Consider the following 15805-nt stretch of genomic DNA (forward strand, 5'->3'; position numbering starts at 1 on the left):
TCAGTGTGTATGTGGGTGTGAGCTGTGTGGGTGTGAGTGTGGCTGTGTCACTGTGGGTGTGGGTGTGAGCTGTGGGTGAGTGTGGCTGTCTCCGTGTGTGTGTGGGTGGGACCTGCTGCCAGCCCAACCCCCAGCTCCCAGCATGCCCTGCCCGGGTGGCCGCCGAGCCGAGCCGTGCGGGGCCGGGCCGGGCCGGTCTCTCCGGTCCCCGGAGCCGCAGGGCAGCAGCCGGGCTGGGCCCGCCGGCCGGAGCCTCCTGCAGCGCGGGGAGGCGCCCGCCGGGCATGGCCGGGAGACCCGGACCCGCCCCGCCTGCCCAGGTAGGAGCCGCCGCTCCGGCCCCCCAGCTCGCCCCCAGCCACTGCCCCCCACCCAGCGGGACCCCCCAGTGTGACCCCCCAGCCACTGCCCCCCACCCGGCTGGACCCCCCCAGCGTGACCCCCCAGCCACTGCCCCCCCAACCCGGCTGGACCCCCCAGCGTGACCCCCCAGCCACTGCCCCCCCACCCGGCTGGACCCCCCCCAGCGTGACCCCCCCAGCCACTGCCCCCCACCCGGCGGGACCCCCCCAGCCACTGCCCCCACCACCCGGGTGGACCCCCCCCCAGTGTGACCCCCCCAGCCACTGCCCCCCCAACCCGGCTGGACCCCCCAGCGTGACCCCCCAGCCACTGCCCCCCCCCCGGGTGGACCCCCCCAGTGTGACCCCCCCAGCCACTGCCCCCCCCGGTGGACCCCCCCCAGTGTGACCCCCCCAGCCACTGCCCCCCCCACCCGGGTGGACCCCCCCCAGTGTGACCCCCCCAGCCACTGCCTGCCCACCTAGCTAGCGGGACCGCCCCAGTATGATCCCCCCTAGCCACTGCCCCCTACCCAGCGGGACCCCCCCAGTGTGACCCCCCAGCCACTGCCCCCTACCCAGTGGGACCCCCCCAGTGGGACCCCCCGACCCGGCTGGACCCCCCCAGTGATATCCCCCCACCCAGTGGGAGCCCCCAAGTGTCACCTCCCAGCCACTGCCCCCCCACCCAGTGGGACCCACCCCGACACCCAGCCACTGCCCCCCCCCAGCTCAGAGGTGTGAAAAATCCACATCCCCGAGTGATGTAATTATATGGACCGTAACCCTGGTGTAGACAGCGCTGTGTCGGCGGGCGAGCTTCTCTCTGCCCCACAGCTACCGCCTCTCTGGGGCTGGATTAAGCACCCCGACGGGAGACGCCCTCCCCTTGGCACAGGGTGGCGAAGCTGCAGCGTTGCGGCATTTCAAGCGTAGACCTGCCCGGAGAGACCCTAGCGCTACCCGTGTGCGTTTCTAGCGCAGAGCAGGAGCGAAGCAGGGCCAGCCGCCGTCCCAGCCGGTTCTGCAGAGTTCAAGCTTCGTGTAAACAGTACAGGACGCTTACAGCCCTTGTGGACCCCAGCCCGGGGCCCTGTGCGGGCAATGGCTCTGGGATGGGTGGGCTGCCCCATGCCCTCAGCAGCCAGGGCCATGTGCCAGGTCTCCAGGGAGGAGGGAATGTTGCATGGTGGAGGAGGGGCGCTGTGAGAGGTTGTGGGGCTTAGCAGGGCCTTTGTTATTGGGACCTTGGGTCTTACTTGTACATTGTAATGCTCTTTTGATTGCTTTTGTTCATGTGTCCAGAGCATGAAATGGGCACGTTCTTTAGCAATTTTAAGAAAGAACCCCCCAGCTCTCCAGTCATCCACAGAGCATTTCAGGAGACCCAGGGCAGGCACGACCCAAATACAACCTCAGTGTGAACAGGTCTAGGTTATGCTTCATTGTCAAAGCAAAGACAAGCCCAAGCCCCCGTTGCTCTGTCCAGGTTAGCAGGGTAAGCCAGGCAGCTCCCTAAGGAGGGTGGGCTGTTGATCAGGTTTCGGTGCTGTGAACAATGTGGATATTTAACTAGTCCCCAGACAGGCGTCTTGATGAACACGCTGCCATGAGTGGGGATAGTTCACGCCTATCTTAGAGCTGCCCTGTGAAAGCGTGGCCCCCCTGAAGTCGGTGCAAAACTTCCGTTGTCTTCAACAGGATCCGGATTTCACCCATCGTTTCAGGCTGATTGCAGGGACCGGGGCTGTAATGGTGCATAGCATCCCTTCAGCATCCTCCCTCCCACCGCCCTGTGTCTGCGTCATTTATCACTCACGCTAGGGATGTTTTCCTTTTGCACCCTTGCTCGTGGTGAGCTCTCTGGGGACTCCTGGCCAGTTCCTGCAACCACTGGGCGATTTTGCCGTGAGTTCAGTGGGACCAGGAACTGCTCATCGGCCAGATTCTGCTATCGGTTACACCTGTGTAACTTGATGGGCGTCGGTGCCGTTTCTCAGTATTGACCCCTGTACAAAAGAGCTGGTAAAGCACGGGATCGGGCTGCTCGAATTCACTGCAGCTGCTCTGCCACAGCCCAGAGTTTCCAGAGCGGCGGGTGCTGCCACGCACCCGGAGAGCTATGGACAAATGCTGAGCAAGGGTAACTCCTCTTCTGCCGGTTTGGCAGGTGCATTACTCGCCTCCTGCACACCTGCCTGGGAGCTAGCCCGGACTAGACCAGGACACACGTTCCAGTAGCCTCTCATGCTACCGCTTACATCACCACTGAATCTGGCCCAAACACTCCGAGGGGTTGAACCTACTCGCTCCAGGCTGCATTTGGTGCTAATCTTACATGTTTTTTCCCCATAGACTCCAAGTCCAGAAGGGACCCCTGTGATCATCCAGTCTGGCTGAAGTACACAGGGATGGATAACCCCCCTGAGAGATACTTGCTATGGGTTATCGCTGTGAATCATTCACAAAGCTAGGGCTGACATGGGACTTGGACCCTGTGCTAGCCTTCTGCCCAGGGGTGAATTTCCCCCCTAGAAAGCCGTTTTGCTGGGTCTCGGGGCTGCCGGCAGTGCTGAGTGTGGAATGCTTGTGATTGCAGGTGCCAGTGATATTTGATGACGTTGCTGTCTATTTCTCCCGGGAGGAGTGGGACATGTTTGCGGAGTGGCAGAAGGAGCTGTACCGGGAGGTGATGACGGAGAACTATGAAATGCTGCTTTCTTTGGGTAAAGAACTGTTTTCGTTCTTTTGCTGAGACATGGTTGGGCTCTTTGTTTCGGGGCTCCCGTTAGCATGTTTGATCTGTGTTCAGAATCCCAGCCACCTCTGGCAGAGCAAGGGGCTGATTTAAAACCATTGAAAGTCTGTGTAATGAGCACTCTGGCGTGACGGTGGGTTCTCCAGCTCTGCTTCACACTTGCAGGGATGACCAGCTTCTCAAGCTGCGTCGGTGGTTCCGGTGACTCACTCAAGGTGTTATGACACCTGCTGCTGTTTTCTCTCTCCAGCTTTCACAGTGATCTCCCTAGGTGAGAAAAAACAAAGAACAGGCTGCTTGTCAGGGACAAGACAGACAGGGCGCTCTCACTGGCCAGTCACTTCACAACTGTGCGAGAGTTTGTGGTTAAGCCTAGCTAGGTAGCCATTGCAGTTACCCAGCCTTCATCTGTGCGTGAAACACAAAAGCAGCATTTGTTGTTTGATGTGTTATAGGCCGAGGCCTGAGTTGTGTCAAGGCTTCTGGTCTATGCATGGATGTCTATTACGCTGTTAATAACCCCCATATTTTCTGTCGTCTCTGCACATTTTGAAAATCGGCACTTAACGGACTTTTCTGCCATCTCGTTACCGGTCTATCTGCTCATGACTCTTCAAAAGCAATGGTCAGTAAATTGGCTAGCTAATTCCCTTAGTACCCTAGGGTGCCATCTCATACGTACAGGCTGATCTGGATAGGTGTATGTTTTCCAAGTGTTTTCTCACCAGTTCTAGATCAATGGTTATTTTTACTGGGTCTCCCGTCCTTACAGGTTGTTCAGATTTCTTTATTTTTCTTCTTAAAGAACCATTTCCAAAAGGAGTGAGTACCGTGGCCATTTTGGTTTCCTTTACTGATGGTTCCCCCTTGTACTTTTTTCCCACGACACACTTGTAAAAGCCATTCTTTTCACTGTTGCCCTTTGTCTGTCATTAATTCATTTGGCCTCTTTACTGCCCTTATCTTTTCTCTGCACTGTACATTTTCTTTTCACCTGCCTCCTCACTCTGTTTCTAGCATAGACCCTCGCACCCGGGAACAGTCCCTCCTGAAGGAAGCTGTGCCCGCTCTTTCTTTCGTACATTATTCTTTTCAGAGGAGCTGTGCCCTGTTGTGCCTTAATTATCTTGTCGTCTTCCGCACTGGCTCCCGTCCCTACTGCCTCCCGCTGCCCCTCGCTTGCTAGGAATCCAGTCCTGTAGTCCTTCTCACGCGTTCTCTCTACCCCTGTGAATCAGCCTGCAAAAGAGTGCCGCCTTCTGGATTTGCTCCAGAGCTCTTTGAAGTCAACGGAAAGACGCCCATTGGCTTCAGTGGGCTTTGGAGAAGGCCCCGTGTGAATCTAGCTGACTAGGATAAACTCAGGCATTTTATGGTGGTATGTTTCGAGCCATCCTGTTACAGGCAATCAGTTCCTCCTTAGAATTAGGAAGCAGACCCAGGATGGCCTCTCCTGTTTGGTTGGAATCTCTACAGCCAGGATCATAAGCTGCCTTATCCAGAAGGCCTCTTTGAAGATGATTGCTTGGGTGTATTTATTACGCAGCAGCTATCTGGGTAATTCAGATCCCCCACAACTACAGCGGTGTGTGGACTGGGGCTTGGTGCAGGAATTTTTTCCTCTTTCTCTTGTCCCTCTGTCGTGGTGACCTGTAGAAGATGCCCCTTACTTCATATCCCTTGTGCCCAAGAATTTCTCAACCACCCTCCTTGTAGTCACATGGCAGCTCCCAGTCTCTTTTGTCACATACTGTAATGCTTCTCCCACCTCTAACGCAGCGAAGGCTCATCAGTGCGCATGCGGCCCAAGGAGTGACTACACTTCTGTGAGACACACCACATAACGCTCCTTATTATGGGCCAGCCCTGCCTGAGCCAGACGTACAACAGGCCCCCCGTGGCTCTTGCCAGCTCCCAGAGCCTGGGGGACAGAGTATTGGCACGGCTTAGCAACCGGCAAGGAGCTGCAAATCCAAGAGTGGGATTCAATGGTCTGTTTTCATCAAGACAGAAGGTAACCGCTGGGGCCGGGAGATTCTCTAATAGGTCCTGTGGTGGTCACTGCTCCGGAAAGGGAGGTACGCAGATGGCACAGAGGGACATTACTGAAGACCAGAGAGGGCTGGGAGGACCTGCGGGCCATGTCTGCTTAGGGACAATCAGAACAGCTAAGGTGGATCCTGTCAGGCTGTCTGGAGTGGCTCACGAATGTGGGTGCCAAGCTCAGGGCAGACTGGCATAAACCCCCAATTGCTTGTGCATTCAATACTTAGATTTCACCCCTCAAGTAACAAGTGTGAACGCCTCAAGCACTATCACAGCCTTTGTATGGAGTCACAGACAGCGTGACCCAGGGGACTGTCAATCTGGCCACCCAGGCAAGCCTGCCTTTGTGATAGAGGGTCCCTTACACCAAAATTCAGGTTTCAGAGGAGCAGCCGTGTTAGTCTGTATCCGCAAAAAGAAAAGGAGGACTTGTGGCACCTTAGAGACTAATCAATTTATTAGAGCATAAGCTTTTGTGAGCTACAGGTCACTGCATGGGATGCATTCAGTGGAAAATACCGTGGGGAGATTTTATATACACAGAACATGAAACAATGGGTGTTACCATACAGACTGTACCAAGTGTGATCAGGTAAGGTGAGCTCTTACCAGCAGGAGAGCGGGGGTGGGAGGGGGGGGGAAGGGCATCATCAAGGATCTACAACCTGTCCTGAAGGATGACCCATCACTCTCACAGATCTTGGGAGACAGGCCAGTCCTTGCCTACAGATAGCCCCCCAACCTGAAGCAAATACTCACCACCAACCACACGCCACACAACAAAACCACTAACCCAGGAACCTATCCTTGCAACAAAGCCCGTTGCCAACTGTGCCCACATATCATATTCAGGGGACACCATCATAGGGCCTAATCACATCAGCCACACTATCAGAGACTCGTTCACCTGCACATCTACCAATGTGATCTATGCCATCATGTGCCAGGAATGCCCCTCTGCCATGTACATTGGTCAAACTGGACAGTCTCTACGTAAAAGAATAAATGGACACAAATCAGACGTCAAGAATTAGAACATTCAAGAACCAGTCAGAGAACACTTCAATCTCTCTGGTCATGCGATTACAGACATGAAAGTGGCAATTCTTCAACAAAAAAACTTCAAAAACAGACTCCAGCGAGAGACTGCTGAATTGGAATTAATTTGCAAACTGGATACAATTAACTTAGGCTTGAATAAAGACTGGGAGTGGATGGGTCATTACACAAAGTAAAACTATTTCTCCACGTTTATTCCCCCCCACTGTTCCTCACACGTTCTTGTCAACTGCTGGAAATGGCCCACCTTGATCATCACTACAAAAGATTTTCCCCCCTTTCCCCCCTGCTCTCCTGCTGGTAAGAGCTCACCTTACCTGATCATTCTTGTTACAGTCTGTATGGTAACACCCATTGTTTCATGTTCTCTGTGTATATAAAATCTCCCCACTGTATTTTCCACTGAATGCATCCGATGAGGTGAGCTGTAGCTCACGAAAGCTTATGCTCAAATAAATTTGTTAGTCTCTAAGGTGCCACAAGTCCTCCTTTTCTTTTTACCAATATTCAGGTTACTCCCAGTCCCGAAGGTCAAGTGAACACTAGATCTCTCACCAAAGACAACACTTAAAGCCACTCCTATAATAAACTAACTAAAGTTTATTAACTAGGGGAAAGAAATATAGTTATTTACAAGGTTAAGGCAGGTAAACAGACACACACAAATGAGTTACAGTCTTAGGTTCAAAAGGTAAGAGAAGCTTCTATAATAGGCAAGCTCTGTATGTCCTTTAGGGCTAATCCAACCTGAGCAGCTGGGGATCTTTGCCTCTCTGAGGCCAAACAGCATAAAGTTACTTCTGGTCTGGCATTTTTGTTACTTTCCCGTAGAATTCCCATGGCTGGGTCGAACGTATGTGCATGTCTCCTCTTCGTGGGTATGGGGGGAGCAATCAACAGTCTTCTGTCCACTGGTGTTACGCATGGGCTTGTCTGATGTCCAGAGAGCTTCTTTTGTTGCGCAGGAGAGACCCCTCTTGTGGTAAACTAGCATTTCATACTCGGGAATGCTTCTCTCCTGACTGGGAGGTTTTCCAGTTTCAGAGCAAACACTTTTGTAGCTACATTAGAGCCAATATTTAAATATTACCTTATAACCTGGGGTACAGATGTCATAAGCGAGATTTATACATGCAGCATCCTAGAAGCATTTCATGAAGTCTAAACCCATTCTTGTCACTCTAATATCTATTTTAGCCCTACTAACACACTGGTGAGTCAAACTGGTTTCCAGGTACGCATTGGTCAGTGTTCCCTGAGGCACAGGGGCCGTGACACGAGCTGGCAGCCAGTCTGCCAGCGTCACGAATCCACCAAAGGTGTGAAGCCAATGGGCATAAATGAAAGCACATTAAACTCCCATATGGATGGTCTCACTCAGGAACAAAGGGGCTTTAGTTCATTGTAATTTAATTTGGAGGAGGAGTAAATTCCAGCAAACTAAGGCCTGGTCTACACTAAAAAGTTAGGTTGACCCAGGTACCCCCCTGAGCAATGTACTTAAGCCAATCTAACCCCCTGTAGACAGCGCCAGGTTGATGGAAAAAATCCTTCCGTTGACCTAGCTGCCTGCTCGCGGCTAGGTGGATTTCCTACACCAATGGGAGAACCCCTCCTGCCGGCGCAGGTGGCGTCTACGCTGATGTGCAGCAATGGTGCGTTTCAAGTGTAGACGAGCCCTTTGTCACTCTCCCGAGTGTCCCTGGGCAGCCGCTGGCTCAGAGAGATCGAAACAAGCCAGGTGAATGGGCAGCACTGCAGCGAATGGCATTTGGTGTGGATAAATGCGGGATCTGCTCACCCTCCTGCAGCACGTAGGAGCACAGAGAGGTGCGACGTGGCCCTTTCATCTCACTGGATGTGCGTCAGTTAAAAGGAACCACTTCAAGGTGATAAACATATTGTTTCTTCTGTGTCGTGTCCACAGCTTTCAGTCTGTTCCGCTCCACCCTCTGTTAGTCCTTCTCCATTTTAGAACTGGAACGCTCCTGAGCGGTTTTACACCAATTGTGCAGGTGTCGACAAACTGTTCGCTGAAATCAAGACTAAACTATTCATATGATACCAAGCCCTGACAGCCCCTGGTCTCTTCCCACTCACAGGCTACCCAAGCCCCAAGCCTGACCTCTTATATCGGCTGGAGCGTGGGGAAGAGCCGTGGGTCCACACACCGCAGGGCCCCGTGGCGTGGGAGAGCCCCTCTCCGGGTGAGTAGCAGTAATCCTCGCTCCCTCAGCGCTGCTCACGCTCTGCAGTGAGGAGCTGGAGTGACAGAATCATAGAACCATATGGTTAGAAGGGACTGTAAGGGTCAGAGTCCAGTGACCCCGTCCCAGGCTGCTGCCATGGCTGCCCTTTCTCCCCTGGCTTCCTCCAGCATAGGTGTCATGTCCCATGTGCCTCCCCTCCCCTGCCTATTCATCCCCAGCACAAGCCCCTTGCCCCTCAGTTTTCAGACTCCCTGTGGACCATGATTATTTCCGTGAAAATTGTCCGCTGACCTGGCACGTTCTCCTGTTTCAGTCTCTCCTGGGGAGCGGGGCTGTTAGTCAGGGGCGCTGGCTCTTTCACCCCCACATCCCTGCTGCTCTGCTGGACACTTCCAGTGTTTGCTCCTCCCAAGCAGGATCATCCTCCAGGCAGAGCCGTCAGTCCTGTGCCGACAGGGTGACCTACAGACGCATATGCTGGGAGAGGGATGTGAGGCTGCCTTAGTCAGGCCCCACTGCAGGGGGGTCTGAGTGTTTCCCGGGCCTAGGAAGTAGCATCTGGGTTATGTTCCCTCCAGCAGAGGAGGAGGAGCTGTGCTGTGAGCCGTGGGTCAGCCCCCAGCAGGACTCCATGGTGTGGGAGCCTCCGGAGAGCCCTTGCCGAGGTGAGTAACACCCAGCCCAGCTCCCTTGGAGAGAAGAGCTGGGCAGAGACCCCGTCCGGGCTGCTGAGGCTCTGTTCTCGTTCACATGGGGCTGAGGTTAGGGAAAGGCACTGGGCTGTGTTTCCCTAAGATCACGGACTGGGCTGGGGGCCCAGGCAGACCTGTGTCTGGTTACGTTACATCCCATTCATCCAGCATGGACTCTTCCCTGCCCGCTCGCTGGCCCCAGTGGGACACTCCTGCCTCCTGCTGGGGAGAGGCTAGGCTGCTCCTGGGCCCTTCATCCTCAGCAGTGTGTCTGTACAGGCAGCGACGGTGTCCTATTCTCAGCCCATGGAGAGGGGCCCCTCCATGGGAATGCTGCCGCAGTTTGCTGTGGGGGGAAGATGTAGGCTGTGTCCTTCCAGGTGGGTGTGACTGGGGGATGCCACCTTCCCGGTATATCTCATACCCATTAGGGACTCACAAGAGATTGGCCAAGGAAACAGGCTTCCTGGGGTACCATCAACCCTGGGGGAAGCCTTGAATGCAATGGGACCTGCGTACAGCAGAGTAGATTTGGTACCTTGTTTCTCTTTCCTCCCTGCTGCAATCCAACCCTCCCCAAATGATGCCCCCACCTCTCTGTGCTCTGAGGAGCTGGGAGTTGTGCGCTGCTGGTACCAGGCTGTATGTGCCATCTGGGGGACGTCCCAGCCCCATCCCGCTGCTGGTGGTTAGGAGCCGTTTCCTCTTGGCTGCAGCTTGAGACAATTTCTGGATTCTCTTTTCCAACCATCAGGCGGCGATGTCCTGAGTGGGTCCGGGGAGCAGCAGGGCCGGTTATGGGCCAGCATCCTCCAGTGCGCCGTGGCGTGGGAGAGACCCGAGAGCATCGGCCGAGGTGAGCGGCAGCGGTCCCGGGAGCTGCTCCGACTCCCGGGCGAAGAGCTGGGAGCGGTGACTCGCCGAGCTGCTGCCCGGGCTTCCTCCAGCAGGGTTTGTCGTGTCTGAGGAGGTGCCTGTCGGCCTTTTGCCAAGCCCTTTGCCCACCCGTTTTCTGATCTCTCTGGGCTATTGCGGCAAGGTGCGGGAATGCAGCTGCCGCGCCAGATAGCGTTCTGCTGCCATGCTCGACACCCAGACTCGCACCATTGCGGTCACTGCCGCGACTGGGCATTCACACTTGGCGCACACCCAGGGCTGACTCCCGGCCCCTCCAGTCAATGGGTGTTTACACGAGGAATTTTCATCTCCCTTGCACACACAGTTTCCTCCTCACAGGCCTGACGCCCTCAGTCCCTTACAGACACTGCTGTCCCGGGTCAGACACGCCCCCGCCAGGTCTGAGGGGAGGCTATTTTTAATACTGAGGTGGTTAAGATTAGGGGAAACTCTTGCCGGATTCGCTCTCCCTAAATCCCCTGACTGGGAGCAGGTGGGCCTGTTAGGAGAGCCCCTGGGAAACTCCCTCTGGTCACCCCCACACTGAGTCTGCCCACGCTGGACTCTCCCCACTCGGGGCAGGTCGGGCTCTTCCCTGCTCTCGTACCCTCAGCGCTTTGCAGTGTTGGTGACTTTCTCCTGGTGGCTCCTGCACTCACCGGATGCTGGGAGATGCGGCACAAATTGCCTGTCGGGAGATGCTGCGGCAGGGTGAGGCTTGCGCCCTGGAGACGCCCATTGCCTGGGGCTGGCAGTACAGAACTGGGAGCTATGGGGTAGTCATAAGAGAAAATCTGCTTTCATGAGAACACAGTGAGCCAACGCCTCGCTGGGGTAATTGCATTGGAGTTAATGGAGTTACCCCAGCATGAATGTGGCCCATTGTCTATTCCCCGCTGAAATCGCAGGCCCTTCTCCACTTCCTGCAGGAGCTGCAAGTGCCTCCTGGGAGAAGGGTCGTGCAAGTAGGGGTGTGGGGTGCTCAGCCCCAGAATATTAGTGTTTTCTCTTCCCTGAGGGATAATCTCTGGATTCTCTTTTCCACCCAGCAGATGGCAGGGTCAGCAGCGGTTCTGAGGAGCAGCATCCAGATGAAGGGGCTGAGACTCTGCAGCCCTACAGGGTGTTACTCCGGCGATCAGAAGAGGGAGCTGTCCTGAGCCCTGAGCTGCAAGGAGCCTCCCGGAGCTCATGTGGGGCTCAGAGAGCGGAGAGTGAGCTGGGGGCCACGTGGGGGTGTGACCGGTGCTCTAGGAACTCCCTAAATATGCAGTCAGGGCCTGAGACTGGAGAGGGGCCGAGCCCGTGCCCGGAGTGTGCTCCGAGAGCCAATGGGACGGCCCCTCCCGATGTACAGGATAGCAGTGTTCCCAAGAAGGAGAAACCCCACAAGTGCCCGGAGTGCGGGAAAGGCTTCCGGAGGAAGTGGGATCTCACCAAGCACCAGAGAACCCACTCGGGGGAGCGTCCCTACCCCTGCACGGACTGCAGCAAGAGCTTCAGCCACGTCTCCAACCTCATCAAGCACCAGCGCATCCACACGGGGGAGCGGCCCTTCGCCTGCAACATCTGCGGGCGCAGCTTCACCCTGAAGCAGGTGCTCGTCCGGCACCAGCGCATCCACACGGGCGAGCGGCCCTTCGCCTGCACCAACTGCGACAAGAGCTTCAAGGACAAGCAGAAGCTGACCATCCACCAGCGCATCCACACCGGCGAGCGGCCCTACGTCTGCGCCGACTGCGGCAAGAGCTTCGGGCAGAGCCAGCGGCTCAAGACGCACCGGCGCATCCACACGGGGGAGAAGCCCTACCTTTGCAGCGACTGTGGCCGGGCCTTCAGCCAGGTCTCCAATCTGTACACGCACTGGCGCACGCACACGGGCGAGCGCCCCTACCCCTGCTCCTACTGCGGCAAGAGCTTCAGCCTGAAGCACGACCTGACCAAGCACCAGCGGGTGCACACGGGCGAGCGCCCCTACCCCTGCGCGGACTGCGACAAGAGCTTCAGCCAGAAGCAGGACCTCACCAAGCACCAGCGGGTACACACGGGCGAGCGCCCCTACCCCTGCGCCCAGTGCGGCAAGAGCTTCAGCAACGTGTCCAACCTCCTTGCCCACCAAAGGACCCACCTGGGGCAGCGCCTCCCAGCGGCCGGCCCGGCCCGGCCCGGCAAGGAATGAACCATGGGGGTGCTGCTGCGAGCCGGTCAGGAAATTGGAGTACCACGTCACTTGGGCTGTGAGCCGCGTTCCGCTCCCCTTCCCGCCAGTGCAAGTCAGGAGCCCCTCCATTCGCTTCTCAGCGGATGTGCTAACTGAGGAAGCTGAGCGGAGGGGGAGCAGGGAAAGGGACTAGCAGGGGGTGCTAGATCAAGCCACCCCAGCCGACATGTTGTCTGGCAGCACCTCCAGGACTGAGATCCCTTTGGTTTCAGTAGCACTTACACCAGGGTCTGATCCACCCCACGACATCTCAAGCAAGTGTAAGTTACGCTTTTGTGGCCCAGGCTCTGGCAGCCAGCTCCGGGCATGTTTCATAGAATATCAGGGTTGGAAGGGACCTCAGGAGGTCATCTAGTCCAACCCCCTGCTCAAAGCAGGGCCAATCCCCAACTAAATCAGCCCAGCCAGGGCTTTGTCAAGCTTGACCTTTCACTCCATTACCGCTTAGCCCCGCTTCTTGAGCGGCTCGCCCCAGATGGGTGACTCGCCCTGCTGACCCAGGCCTCGCCCCGGGAGGAGCTGCCTGGCCCAGACAGTGCAGATCACTGCGGTAATAAGGGCTCTAGTCTAGTGTTTCTCAGATGCGGCCACCAGGGGCTTTTCTTGTGGCCACAGCAGGGATCGGGGAGGGGGGGGCGCCGCAAAGCATTGGCCCCACCTCCAAGGCTGTCAGTAGTGGTTGGGCTCTGCCCCCGTCTGGAGACACACAAGCTGGAGGAGCAGGCAGCCAGTGAGTTCCCCACCTTCCTGGGGGCAGCGGGGTCGGGCATCAGCCCTTAAGTGTCGGGCTCCAGCCGTGGGGCTTCAGGCTTCATTCCCTGGCTCTGCCATGGCGGGCTCTGGCCCCGAGTTCATCCTCTCCATCACCCTGGCCCCCACTGCCTTCCCCTGAGCCCTATCGTCCCTGGCCCCCGCGGTCTCCATACCCACTTCCCCATCCGGGCTTAATTTGTCCCCAGGCTTGCCGGGACTGAGTCACTCTGCTGTGAGAAGTGATACTTGTATGTTGTTAGCACTTCTCACAGCAGACTGACTCTCTAGCAAGTCTAAAAAAAAAGCAACCCAAAAAGCAAAAGAAAGAAGAAGAAAAAAAAGACAAGAACGTGCAGAGCACCTTGTGTTTCTATTCTGTTTAGGGCCAGTAAAGAATAGAGACAACTGTACATTATTTTTAATATTGAGTCTGCAAAAAACCAGACATAAATGAATCACACTGACCTGGACATGTATCTGTCTATATTGATTTGTTTTTCCTGAAGTTAATTAAGTATTTTAGGAAAAATTGTGAGAGCGGCTGCCAGCAAGAGTTGGTGGCCGCACTCTGAGGCCACCAAACATTTGTTGTGAGAACCCCTGCTCTAGAAAAGTCAGCTGGAGGGACAGGCACCAGGCCAAAATCTCCTCAGTTACACTGCTCCAACCCTATTGTCTTCAGTGGGGCTGAACAGCCGTAAATGAGGCAGACCTGGTGCAGCATCTGGCTTGGGCCTTGTAACCGGGCGCAGACTCACCGGCGGCGCCTCCTGCTGGTCGTCTCAGGGAATTAGCATTCCAGCCTCCAGAGCGCCCTCTGTCGGCTGGTGTCTCGCCTTGCTGCTGGCACCCATGTCCCTGCCAGGACCCCGGTGCCCCTTTAACTGGGTGCTGCCCCCTGGCAGTACCCCACAGCTCTGTGTCTCCTCCTCCCAGGGGAACCCCCCCCCCCACTATCCCCACCTCGCCTCAGTCCCAGACTACTGCCAGTCACCAACTAGCTCCCCGCTCCCTGGGGCAGACTGCAGCATAAGCCACTCATTACAGGCGAGGGGGTTTGGACCTGCTGCCTCTGGCTACCCATGGCTGTCCCCTGCAATCCCAGTATCTAATAGGCCTTACCAAGCCTGCAGCCTGGGGCTTTCCTAGGCTGGAGCTCCCCGGCTCCCTTGGCCTATCCCCAGCCCTGCTCCCCTCCAGATACTTAGTTAAGCCTCTGCAGCCAGACCCGTCTCTCTCTTTCACAGCCTTTATAGAGCTAGCTGGACCCTGGTTGGGGCGTGGCCCCCAGCTGAGGCTGCTTCCCCAATCAGCCCCGCTGCCTTTCTCCTGCAACAGCCCTCTCTCAGGGCTGTTTTAAACCTCTCTGGGCAGGAGCGGGCGGCCACCCCGCTACAGCCCGTTTCGACTTCGTTTTAGCTGTGTAAATCCAGAGCGATGTCACGGCGGTCAGTGGGGTTCCTCCAGAGCGGGCACCCGGTGCTGCTCCCGTTCAAGTCTGTCAGAGTTTCACCATTGGCTTTAGCATTAGATCCCCATCCTGCAGTGTGAGAGCAGAACTTGGCCCTACGGGGCGAGATGTCTATGGTGCCCCTACTGACTATGTAAATTGTGCCATTTCGGGGTGATCTAGCGCTGGGGAAGAGAGAGTCTGAATAAGGAACAGTCACTCTGTGGTCATCTGGGTTTCCACAGTGCAACTTCCTGCTCCCAGGCGAGTATGAGAACTCCCCCTAAAGGTTTAAAATCTGTGAACCCAACCCAAATATCTACAGCCCCCTTTCAAAACTGCTCCCAGCTCCCGTCGGCCGTTTGTGAATTAGCCCTTAGGTGGGTTGCAATCCCCTCCTTTCCATGTGATGAGTTGCCTGGTGGAATCAGTGCTCAGCCAGGAGCCTGTTCTGTGCCACTGATGTCCAGACACAGAGATCTTCCCAAGAGTGAGCTTAATGGTTCTTTCTGACCTTAAAGTCTAAGGTTGGTGAGAGGCTGTCCAGGTTTAATGCAATTTCCTGGCTCCTGCAACAACAAAAAGTAGAACCTGACAAACTATTTACAACCCATGCCGTAGATCGGGGTAATCAATAGGCGGACCGCGGGCCAAATCCTGACCTGCGGATGCTTTTGAATGGACCCTGAGATCTTTTTATTTACAGTAGAACCTCAGAGTTATGAACTGACTGGTCAGCCCCACACTGCATTTGGAACTGGAAGTACGCAATGAGGCAGCAGCAGAGACATTGCCCCAGCCCCCCACCCCCACCCCGCATACACAAAAGCAAAGACAGTACGGTCCTGCATTAAACGTAAACTACTAAAAATATAAAGGGATAGTTTAAAAAAAGAAAGATTTGGCAAGGTAAGGAAATTATTTCTGTGCTTGTTTCATTTAAATTAAAATGGCTAAAGGCAGCATTTTTCTTCTGCACGGTAAAGTTTCAAAGCGGCATTAAGTCAATGTTCAGTTGTAAACTTCTGAAGGAACCACCCTAACGCTTTGTTCTGAGTGACGAACCTTTCAGAGTGACGTACAACCTCCCTTCCTGAGAGGCTCGTAACTCTGCGGTTCTGCTGTACTGATCATCGTTATTGTTGTTGGGTGTTTATTATTTTCTCTGGAGTCTGGACCTTGATTCTACCTTGCCGAAGAAATCTGGACTTTGACAAAAAATAATTGACTGCCGTGCCCTAGATTTTATGTAACGCTCCTTCAGAATATGTTCGATGCACCCCATGCAACTGGAGCACACCCTGTGATTCCCAGAGACTCAGCAGGCTCCAGTGGAAAGTTTCTCAGTCAAAGAGCTCGCCAGCAATACTTGACCTCT

At 55.5% G+C, this 15805-nt stretch overlaps 1 protein-coding gene across 4 annotated transcripts; it reads left to right on the plus strand.

Moving 5' to 3' along the window:
- Nucleotides 1-153: 153 nt before the first annotated feature.
- On the plus strand, nucleotides 154-13447 carry LOC102944463 (zinc finger protein 436). 4 transcript variants are annotated; one of them, XM_043541816.1, is made up of 7 exons: nucleotides 191-320; nucleotides 2697-2859; nucleotides 2941-3067; nucleotides 8307-8411; nucleotides 8993-9079; nucleotides 9861-9962; nucleotides 11053-13447. In XM_043541816.1, the coding sequence occupies exons 2-7, from the start codon at nucleotides 2782-2784 to the stop codon at nucleotides 12180-12182; spliced, it is 1629 nt and encodes a 542-aa protein (XP_043397751.1). In that variant the 5' UTR covers nucleotides 191-320; nucleotides 2697-2781; the 3' UTR covers nucleotides 12183-13447. The 4 variants fall into 4 exon arrangements, with proteins under 4 accessions (XP_037747328.1, XP_043397751.1, XP_043397752.1 ...); XM_043541817.1 differs by having other exon boundaries at nucleotides 11056-13447; XM_043541818.1 differs by having other exon boundaries at nucleotides 8996-9079.
- The last annotated feature ends 2358 nt before the right edge of the window (nucleotides 13448-15805 follow it).

This window comes from Chelonia mydas, chromosome 2 (genome assembly GCF_015237465.2).
Source record: "Chelonia mydas isolate rCheMyd1 chromosome 2, rCheMyd1.pri.v2, whole genome shotgun sequence".
In the NCBI taxonomy this organism is placed as follows: Eukaryota; Metazoa; Chordata; order Testudines; family Cheloniidae; genus Chelonia; species Chelonia mydas.